Raw genomic sequence first — 9731 nt, 5'->3', positions numbered from 1 at the left:
TATTCCAGGGCGCTCAGGAACCAAACACACAGTAGTCTCATGATATTAAATCATGGATCTGTCTTACCTGTGCTGTTTGAGGGCGAGCTTTCCCTGAGGAGACTTGGGGTCCACACACTTGTCGTTCTTTCCTGGGATGGTGAGGCTGTTGGAGGAGACAGGAGTGTTAGAGAGGACAGAGCACAGTGACGGGTCAGTGAACGGAGCACCGCCTCCTCTATGACTCACATGATCTCCACTTGAGGACAAAAGACACTCGGCTCGTGCACCTGCAGCCAGTTTTTTCTCAGCCGGAACCCCTCTCTTAGTATGACATACTTGTTTAAACAGAGACACGTACTGGACCTGCCGGCTGGTTGTCCTGCAGGAAGAACACACACCGAAACACACACTGAGGTTAGAACGCATTCACACACATTTACAAATATTTAAATGTAAAGTATCACCAATGCTGTGCAGGCTAAACAAAATATATTCTTCATTACAGTTCCAGGTTTCTGCTAATAGTTACAGCAAAAAATATGTAACTAGTTACTTGGTGAAGTTACTGTGGTAATAATGATCACTTTGTATTCTTGTAGTGTTAGTTTAATTATGAGCATGAGATGAGCTGTCAGCAGTGTGTGGATCAGTTCCTTATTGGAGTGTTAAAACAAAGTTCAAGTGTTGCAGAGCGGCTGTACCTTGAGCACAGAGGACCAGCAGGCAGCTGAAGATGGCGATGGCGGCGGCCACGATGGCGGAGGACTTCATGTTGGTGTGTGCAGGCGGCTGGAAGCTGCTTCTGTTCGTCTGTCTGCTGTCTGCAGTCCTGATGGAGTGAAGCAGCACTCAGCCTCTCTCCTTTTATCCTCACAGCCTGCGTTCACTTTCACTTTCCTCCATCGCCTTCCCATTTCTCTGAAATCCAACGTCTTCCCACAATCCCTCAGTGTGCTGAAACCACAGTGCCATCCTGAGCTCCACAGTGAGGATCATCTATCACCTGTGTTTAACTTCATAAAGCTCTCAGAACACGAGATGGTATGATGCAGTATAACTTCATGTCAGGTGTTACTGTGAAGGAAGAGAACAGATCAGAAAGTCATTTGAAAGCATAAAGAAGACCAGTTGATCGGGATCTTTTCCAGCTCATTTTCAGGGTGATTTCCCTCAATGAGCTGTTCACTTCAAGTAAAAACCTGGATTCTGCTGAAAGTCTCAGACCAAACAGTGAAAGAAAGAAGAAACAACCAACTGTGGAATGACTCTGTTTGTTATGTGTGAAGAAACCTGTGGCGGGTCGTGCATTTCAGACCTAGGCCTTCACTAGTGCTGTTCTGAGTCAATCCATCCCTCAATAACTTTTTTATGGCTACAAGAGCCACATTATCATGCAGAAATGCAGTATGAAAAGCCTTCGCATCACAGATAGATACTCATGTAGCCTGCAGAATTGAATGCGAAGGCCTCAGGCAGATTTCTTTACCCCGGCTCCAGGTGACAGCTGAAATGTGATTGGTTAAAAGCCTTAATATGGAAGTACACGTCTGGAAGCAGCGCAGCCGGGGGAGAATCTATGAGAGGAAGCGGACAGACCGTTTAGAATTATCTAATAAGTATTCATGGACAAAATATAATCAGTCTGTGATTCTTATATTTTTCTTAGCCCTGCAGAGAAGGCTTTGCAGGCCCCGACGCTCATCACTGGAAGAAACTCATTGTTCAGATGATAAAAGCACTTAATACAGTGATTTTAAATAGGGATGCACCGATATCAGTATCGGTATCAGGTCTGATACTGCACGAAGTACTTGTACCTGGAAAATAAGATCCTGATTAAACATTACGACGGAACGGTTGACAGCTACACGTTATTCCCGCCAGTGATCATGAAGCAATTTATTTAATTTATCGGTACTCGGTATCAGCAAGTAGCTAAAAGTTAATACTCGCACATGTACTCGTCCTTTAAAAGAGTGGTATCGGTGCATCCTTATGTTTAAGCCAAATTATTGAACAAATATTCCCTTTGTATTCACTAGAAGTGCTGTTTATAGATTTCTATGACTTTCTCTGTCAGTTCTTCATATTTCGTGGTGAGTTTCAGTTCTCATAAAGCACTTTGAACTTTGCCGCCTTCTTTCCCAGATTTCCTCATCGTGTGTCGTTTCGGTGTGAGAGCTCACAGGAATCAGTGGCAGAGCTGCTTCCACTTTCACTTCACATTTTGCTGGAAGTCTGCAGGATTCCACGGGTGGAAAAGAACAGACCCTGACCCGACAGCAGAGGCCGTTCGGTGATGTCATACACTGTGAAATGTGTTTTCAGTTACAAACTCACACACACACACACACACACACACACACACACACACACACACACACACACACACACACACACACACACACACACACACACACACACACACACACACACACACACACACTCTTGCGGTTGACAAGCATTACCAAAGTAAGAGGAACAGAAGTCAATATTTACTTTATACAAATTCCACCCATCCATTTTCTCCCACTCATCCGTTTCCGTGTGGCGGGGGTGTCAGTCTGAGCACTGTCACCCAGAAAACATTGCATCGATTAAGATCCTTTCCTGCAGGTGGTGAGCCCACGGGAAGGTGGCGCCCGGTGTGGGACATGAACCCACTACCTTGAGATTGCGAGTCCAACTGAGCTAGCCGGGGGCCTTTTTTTTTTTTTTTACAAATTTCTCTTTAAATTCGTCCTGTTGTGAACAGATCCACAACATGACAAAAAAAACAAACGATCATCATTTTGTTCATTCAGGAGAATCTAAAGTACTCTGGAAGTCGTGCTTCCCTCAACATGCTTCTTCAGTTTCATATCCGTTTTCATTAAAAGTGGTTAAAAATGTGAAATGTGGCACTGAGATGGAATTGTGCAAAGTGTCTGTGCTTGAGAAGGAAACATGATTTACTGCGTTCAATGCAGGTGGTTGTTGTAGCTGCAGGTGTGTAGTTTGGTTACCATGGAGATGAAATCAGCTACAGGTGTGTACATTTATACTTCAGGATGTGGTCGTTTTCCAACGTTGTGTTGCAGAGGTGGGTCATCAAGGTGAAGAGGAATGGGCTCAGGACACAGCCCTGAGAAGTTCCAGTGCTGAGTCAGGCATGGCTGAACTAAAGTCAATAAACAGCACTGGTACCTGTGTTGTTTCCCCTCCAGGTGAGACAGGCTGAGGTGGATGACAGAGGAAATGACGTCCTCTGCGGAGGGATTGGGTCGATAAGCAAAGTGGAAAGGTTCGAATGGAGGGAGGTGATGTGGGGCTTGACCAGCTTTTTTTTTTTTATCATGATGGGAGTCGGTGCTAAAGATCGATAATCACGAAAGCTGGTGATGGTGGATTTTGGGGTTTTTTCGACTGACGGCAGCAGACTTGAAACACGATGGGACAATAGCCTGCACCAGCGAGGTGATGAAAACATCCCTGAGTACCTCGGCTATCTGATCAGCACCCGACCAGGACATTGTCTGGGCCTGCTGCCTTCTGGATGTTGACCTTTGACAGGGTCCAATGTACACCAGCCACATCAAGCCGAAAAGCGGAAAAGCCTGCTCATCAGGATCAACGGTAGATTGTTTACATTGGGTGTTGTTCAGTCCCTCACATCGTCCAAACTGTTAATTTGACCTGTTTGGGAAGTCTGTGTTGTCACCAGGGGGTCGGAGCTGCTCTACAGTCTGTAGTGGACTGGCTTCCCGGCCATATTTATTTGATGTTTGGGGGTTATAGAAGATGTCCTGGATTTTCTGGGCATGAACTGTTTGGCTACCCTAATGGCATGGTTTAGGTTTTCTCTGGCTTTTCCACAGAGATCAGGCACTCCGTCTGATCATAACATTATTCAACCTTCCACATTAAGAGCGTCGTCAGAGGTGGATGAGTTTGTCCATGTTTTAGTCACAATTATGGCAATAGCAATCTTTCATTTTGGTTTTAGTTCCAGTCTCAGGTTGTCGAGTTTGTTCTCTGAATATCCAACATTTGAAGCAGGACGTATGGAAGCTGTGTGTCGGCCTGAGCTGGTCAGTAGCTCTACTATTTGATGTGATGCTGGTTCAGCCTCCGTGTTAGACTTAAACTTTACAGAGTGAACTGAACGGCCGCGTCCACATACCAAAACAGCTTCATGTACATAAGTTCAGGAGGTTGTATCTACCAGTAATCAATAAAGTGGTGATACAGGGGGCCTCCATCGTTTAAGTTAGTTAAGCTGATTTTCAGGTTTTCAGTTAGGACGCTCTCCTTCAAACACAAACTTCCTTATTTGAGGCGGTTTAGCTGAGTCTTTGTGTTTCTCTGTGTTTCAGTGTAAGACGTCATGAGACTGTCTGTATATTTGTAACGTTGGTATTAGCTGAGCCGGCAGCATTGTGTAGTAGGAAGTTCAATGTCTCATTTATTTATTACAGTCATCTAAAGGTCCATCAGTTAGTGGGAGGAAGATGCTCTATAAGAAAATAAAACAAAAATAAAGTACATTTCAGCAAAGAAATGGATAACGAGTTACTTGATAAAGTTCCCTCTAATGTCCTGTGTGGTATGTTGCCTCTGTGATAAAGCCTCCGCCCCCTCTGCCCTCTCTTTGTATGAAAGTGTAGTTCCTCCTCTGGCTGAGTTTGTCTCATGTTGACGTACAGGAAGTGAAAACAAACCCTCAGAGGAGAAAGTTCAGTCAGGAAGGTTTTATTTGGAAAAGGATCATACGTATATACAGCAACAGGTAGAAATGTATAAGTTAGTGGTTGGGTCTGTACATGTGAGCTGCAGGAGGACTTCACAGTTTGGACGTGGTGTGCACACTGGCTGGACTCCATGTTTGAGTCTGACTGGACGCTACAGTCGAGCTGGCAGCGACTTTCCTCTGCTGCGTCTGTCTGGAGAAACCACAGACAGTCAGTTAGTGATCAAATACAAGCTGCACACAGGAAACTGATCATCAGAAACATCTGAAGGTGAACAAGGGGAGGAGAATTACCAGTGAATTTCTTCCAGGCACCCAGAACCAAACACACAGTAGTCTCATGATATTAAATCATGGACATTTCTGTCTCACCTGTGCTGATTGAGGGCGAGCTTTCCCAAAAGAGACTTGGGGTCCACACACTTTTTCTTTCCTGGGATGGTGAGGCTGTTGGAGGAGACAGGAGTGTTAGAGAGGACAGAGCACAGTGACGGGTCAGTGAACGGAGCACCGCCTCCTCTATGACTCACATGATCTCCACTTGAGAACAGAAGACACTCGGCTCGTGCACGTCCAGCTTGTACTCCTTCTGCAGAAACCCCCTGTGTAGTTTGGAGTAACCGTTTAAACAGAGACACGTACTGGACCTGCCGGCTGGTTGTCCTGCAGGAAGAACACACACCGAAACACACACTGAGGTTAGAACGCATTCACACACATTTACAAATATTTAAATATTTAAATACCAATATTTAAATTGGCAAGTATCACCAATGCTGTGCAGGCTAAACAAAATATATTCTTCATTACAGTTCCAGGTTTCTGCTAATAGTTACAGCAAAAAATATGTAACTAGTTACTTGGTGAAGTTACTGTGGTAATAATGATCACTTTGTATTCTTGTAGTGTTAGTTTAATTATGAGCATGGGATGAGCTGTCAGCAGTGTGTGGATCAGTTCCTTATTGGAGTGTTAAAACAAAGTTCAAGTGTTGCAGAGCGGCTGTACCTTGAGCACAGAGGACCAGCAGGCAGCTGAAGATGGCGATGGCGGCGGCCACGATGGCGGAGGACTTCATGTTGGTGTGTGCAGGCGGCTGGAAGCTGCTTCTGTTCGTCTGTCTGCTGTCTGCAGTCCTGATGGAGTGAAGCAGCACTCAGCCTCTCTCCTTTTATCCCTCACAGCCTGCTTTCACTTTCACTTTCCTCCATCACCTTCCCGTTTCTCTGCAATCTGACGTCTTCCCACAATCCCTCAGTGTGCTGAAACCACAGTGCCATCCTGAGCTCCACAGTGAGGATCATCTATCACCTGTGTTTAACTTCGTAAAGCTCTCAGAACATGAGATGATATGATGCAGTATAACTTCATGTCAGGTGTTACTGTGAAGAGGTGAGAACAGATCAGAAAGTCATTTGAAAGCATAAAGAAGACCAGTTGATCGGGATCTTTTCCAGCTCATTTTCAGGGTGATTTCCCTCAATGAGCTGTTCACTTTCACTTCTCGTCTCTCTGGAAGTCTTCATTGAAACAGGAAACACGCAGCAACAGGACAGAATAAGCTGTTAGACAAAGACTTGCTTCAGGAAAAACAAGTCTTCTGACTTCAAGTAAAAACCTGGATTCTGCTAAAAGTCTCAGACCAAACAGTGAAAGGAAGAAGAAACAACCAACTGTGGAATGACTCTGTTTATGTGTGAAGAAACTCAATGTTCAGATCATAAAAGTATTCATTACAGATACTGATTTTAATTCATATTATTCAAGAAATATTCCATATATATTCTCTGGAAGTGCAGTTTATTGATTCAGTTCTTCATATTTCGTGGTGAGTTTTAGTTCTCTTGAAGCACTTTGAACTTTGCCGCCTTCTTTCCCAGATTCCTCATCATGTGTCGTTTCATTGTGAGAGCTCACAGGAATCAGTGGCAGAGCTGCTTCCACTTTCACTTCACATTTTGCTGGAAGTTTGCAGGACTCCACGGGTGGAAACAAAGAACAGACCCTGACCCGACAGCAGAGGCCGTTCGGTGACGTCATACGCTGAAACACACACAAACACAACTGCTCTGCTCAATCACCTCTAATCGTCAAGTTTGTGTTTCAATCTGTCTAACTGACTTTAAAGATGGAGGTCTTCTGAATCACCACTTTATTAATTAGCTACGACGGGAGATTGCTGTGCCATCGTTCAGAAAAAAAGCACACACCACTCCTTATCAACAACATTGAGTAGAGACAGTCGGCAGCACAGTTCCTGGTCTACAGGTCACAGAAGGCCGTTTGCTCCTAGTTTGTCAACCTTTTCCTGAATAAGCATCTCTTTTGCTCTCTCCGTTATCTCCATGGTAACCAAACTACACACCTGCGGTTGCAACAACCACCTGCATTGAACGCAGTAAATCCTGTTTCCTTCTCAAGCACAGACACTTTGCATCCATCTCAGTGCCACATTTCATTTTTAAATGAAAAAGAATCTGAAACTGAAGAAGCATGTTGAGGGAAACACGACTTCCAGAGTACTTCAGATTCTCCTGAATGAACAAAATGATCATGGGACGTGAAACTCATTGTGGTTTTTATTGTCATGTTGTGAATCTGTTCACAACTGGACGAACTTAAAGAGAAGTCCAAAAGAAGAATGTAAATATTGACTTCTGTTCCTCTTACCTCTGAAATGCCTGTCAACCGGGCGCGCGCACGCGCGCACGTGTGTGTGTGTGTGTGTGTGTGTGTGTGTGTGTGTCCCAATCAATGACAGAATTGTTTCTTTAGCAAGGCCTCAGTCAATAAAATACAGCACATATTTTAAACACACTTAAGACACTTAAGTACAGACATAAAGGAAATGGTTAAAGGAAACGGGAAGCATTGACAGTGATTTAGGCAAAATTCAATGTAGGTTGTATTTTTAACCAGATTAATATAATTAAATTGTTACTTGAAGTCAGAAGACTTGTTTTTCCTGAAGCAAGTCTTTGTCTAACAGCTTATTCTGTCCTGTTGCTGCGTGTTTCCTGTTTCAATGAAGACTTCCAGAGAGACGGGAACTGAAAGTGAACAGCTCATTGAGGGAAATCACCCTGAAAATGAGCTGGAAAAGATCCCGATCAACTGGTCTTCTTTATGCTTTCAAATGACTTTCTGATCTGTTCTCACCTCTTCACAGTAACACCTGACATGAAGTTATACTGCATCATACCATCTCGTGTTCTGAGAGCTTTCTGAAGTTAAACACAGGTGATAGATGATCCTCACTGTGGAGCTCAGGATGGCACTGTGGTTTCAGCACACTGAGGGATTGTGGGAAGACGTCAGATTGCAGAGAAATGGGAAGGTGATGGAGGAAAGTGAAAGTGAAAGCAGGCTGTGACGGATAAAAGGAGAGAGGCTGAGTGCTGCTTCACTCCATCAGGACTGCAGACAGCAGACAGACGAACAGAAGCAGCTTCCAGCCGCCTGCACACACCAACATGAAGTCCTCCGCCATCGTGGCCGCCGCCATCGCCATCTTCAGCTGCCTGCTGGTCCTCTGTGCTCAAGGTACAGCCGCTCTGCAACACTTGAACTTTGTTTTAACGCTCCAATAAGGAACTGATCCACACACTGCTGACAGCTCATCTCATGCTCATAATTAAACTAACACTACAAGAACACAAAGTGATCATTATTACCACAGTAACTTCACCAAGTAACTAGTTACATATTTTTTGCTGTAACTATTAGCAGAAACCTGGAACTGTAATGAAGAATATATTTTGTTTAGCCTGCACAGCATTGGTGATACTTTACATTTAAATATTTGTAAATGTGTGTGAATGCGTTCTAACCTCAGTGTGTGTTTCGGTGTGTGTTCTTCCTGCAGGACAACCAGCCGGCAGGTCCAGTACGTGTCTCTGTACAAACAAGTATGTCATACTAAGAGAGGGGTTCCGGCTGAGAAAAAACTGGCTGCAGGTGCACGAGCCGAGTGTCTTCTGTCCTCAAGTGGAGATCATGTGAGTCATAGAGGAGGCGGTGCTCCGTTCACTGACCCGTCACTGTGCTCTGTCCTCTCTAACACTCCTGTCTCCTCCAACAGCCTCACCATCCCAGGAAAGAACGACAAGTGTGTGGACCCCAAGTCTCCTCAGGGAAAGCTCGCCCTCACACAGCACAGGTGAGACAGAAAAGTCCACGATTTAATATCATGAGACTACTGTGTGTTTGGTTCTGGGTGCCTGGAAGAAATTCACTGGTAATTCTCCTCCCCTTGTTCACCTTCAGATGTTTCTGATGATCAGTTTCCTGTGTGCAGCTTGTATTTGATCACTAACTGACTGTCTGTGGTTTCTCCAGACAGACGCAGCAGAGGAAAGTCGCTGCCAGCTCGACTGTAGCGTCCAGTCAGACTCAAACATGGAGTCCAGCCAGTGTGCACACCACGTCCAAACTGTGAAGTCCTCCTGCAGCTCACATGTACAGACCCAACCACTAATTTATACATTTCTACCTGTTGCTGTATATACGTATGATCCTTTTCCAAATAAAACCTTCCTGACTGAACTTTCTCCTCTGAGGGTTTGTTTTCACTTCCTGTACGTCAACATGAGACAAACTCAGCCAGAGGAGGAACTACACTTTCATACAAAGAGAGGGCAGAGGGGGCGGAGGCTTTATCACAGAGGCAACATACCACACAGGACATTAGAGGGAGCTTTATCAAGTAACTCGTTATCCATTTCTTTGCTGAAATGTACTTTATTTTTGTTTTATTTTCTTATAGAGCATCTTCCTCCCACTAACTGATGGACCTTTAGATGACTGTAATAAATAAATGAGACATTGAACTTCCTACTACACAATGCTGCCGGCTCAGCTAATACTAACGTTACAAATATACAGACAGTCTCATGACGTCTTACACTGAAACACAGAGAAACACAAAGACTCAGCTAAACCGCCTCAAATAAGGAAGTTTGTGTTTGAAGGAGAGCGTCCTAACTGAAAACCTGAAAATCAGCTTAACTAACTTAAACGA

At 44.4% G+C, this 9731-nt stretch overlaps 3 protein-coding genes across 5 annotated transcripts in view; 1 reads left to right on the top strand and 2 right to left on the bottom strand.

Annotated features, from left to right (window-relative positions):
• The window catches only part of LOC308111876 (C-X-C motif chemokine 11-like), a 1110-nt gene extending 295 nt beyond the window's left edge, over positions 1 to 815 (bottom strand). Inside the window, exons 1-3 of the mRNA XM_080466969.1 lie at positions 684 to 815; positions 229 to 361; positions 68 to 145 (exon numbers count right to left, since the gene is read on the bottom strand). Coding sequence (XP_080323095.1) covers positions 68 to 145; positions 229 to 361; positions 684 to 753 — 281 coding nt within the window. The 5' untranslated portion in view covers positions 754 to 815. The remainder of the gene's footprint in view (positions 1 to 67; positions 146 to 228; positions 362 to 683) is intronic.
• Positions 816 to 4699: 3884 nt separating this feature from the next.
• Positions 4700 to 5851, bottom strand: LOC308111873 (uncharacterized protein). Of its 2 annotated transcripts, none has more exons than XM_080466963.1 (4): positions 5720 to 5851; positions 5242 to 5374; positions 5084 to 5158; positions 4700 to 4904 (listed from the first exon to the last, which is right to left on the bottom strand). In XM_080466963.1, the coding sequence occupies exons 1-4, from the start codon at positions 5787 to 5789 to the stop codon at positions 4805 to 4807; spliced, it is 378 nt and encodes a 125-aa protein (XP_080323089.1). In that variant the 5' UTR covers positions 5790 to 5851; the 3' UTR covers positions 4700 to 4804. The 2 variants fall into 2 exon arrangements, with proteins under 2 accessions (XP_080323089.1, XP_080323090.1); XM_080466964.1 differs by having other exon boundaries at positions 4790 to 4900.
• Positions 5852 to 8122: 2271 nt separating this feature from the next.
• LOC308111872 (C-X-C motif chemokine 10-like) lies at positions 8123 to 9254 on the top strand. Of its 2 annotated transcripts, none has more exons than XM_080466961.1 (4): positions 8123 to 8254; positions 8577 to 8709; positions 8793 to 8870; positions 9050 to 9254. In XM_080466961.1, the coding sequence occupies exons 1-4, from the start codon at positions 8185 to 8187 to the stop codon at positions 9147 to 9149; spliced, it is 381 nt and encodes a 126-aa protein (XP_080323087.1). In that variant the 5' UTR covers positions 8123 to 8184; the 3' UTR covers positions 9150 to 9254. The 2 variants fall into 2 exon arrangements, with proteins under 2 accessions (XP_080323087.1, XP_080323088.1); XM_080466962.1 differs by having other exon boundaries at positions 8132 to 8254; positions 9054 to 9164.
• Positions 9255 to 9731: the final 477 nt, after the last annotated feature.

Source organism: Lipophrys pholis, assembly GCF_963383615.2.
Source record: "Lipophrys pholis genome assembly, chromosome: 7".
Taxonomy (NCBI): Eukaryota; Metazoa; Chordata; class Actinopteri; order Blenniiformes; family Blenniidae; genus Lipophrys; species Lipophrys pholis.
The sequence above is the reverse complement of the archived record's forward strand: the minus strand, read 5'-3'. Positions and strand labels throughout refer to the sequence as shown.

Bases quoted from the DNA above. Each gene is read 5' to 3' on its own strand.
- LOC308111873 (XM_080466963.1), bottom strand. From the start codon at position 5,789: ATGAAGTCCTCCGCCATCGTGGCCGCCGCCATCGCCATCTTCAGCTGC. The intron at 5,375-5,719 runs GTACAGCCGCTC...TTCTTCCTGCAG, and splicing joins GCTGGTCCTCTGTGCTCAAG to GACAACCAGCCGGCAGGTCC. The intron at 5,159-5,241 runs GTGAGTCATAGA...CTCCTCCAACAG, and splicing joins TGTTCTCAAGTGGAGATCAT to CCTCACCATCCCAGGAAAGA.
- LOC308111872 (XM_080466961.1), top strand. From the start codon at position 8,185: ATGAAGTCCTCCGCCATCGTGGCCGCCGCCATCGCCATCTTCAGCTGC. The intron at 8,710-8,792 runs GTGAGTCATAGA...CTCCTCCAACAG, and splicing joins TGTCCTCAAGTGGAGATCAT to CCTCACCATCCCAGGAAAGA. The intron at 8,871-9,049 runs GTGAGACAGAAA...TGGTTTCTCCAG, and splicing joins CTCGCCCTCACACAGCACAG to ACAGACGCAGCAGAGGAAAG.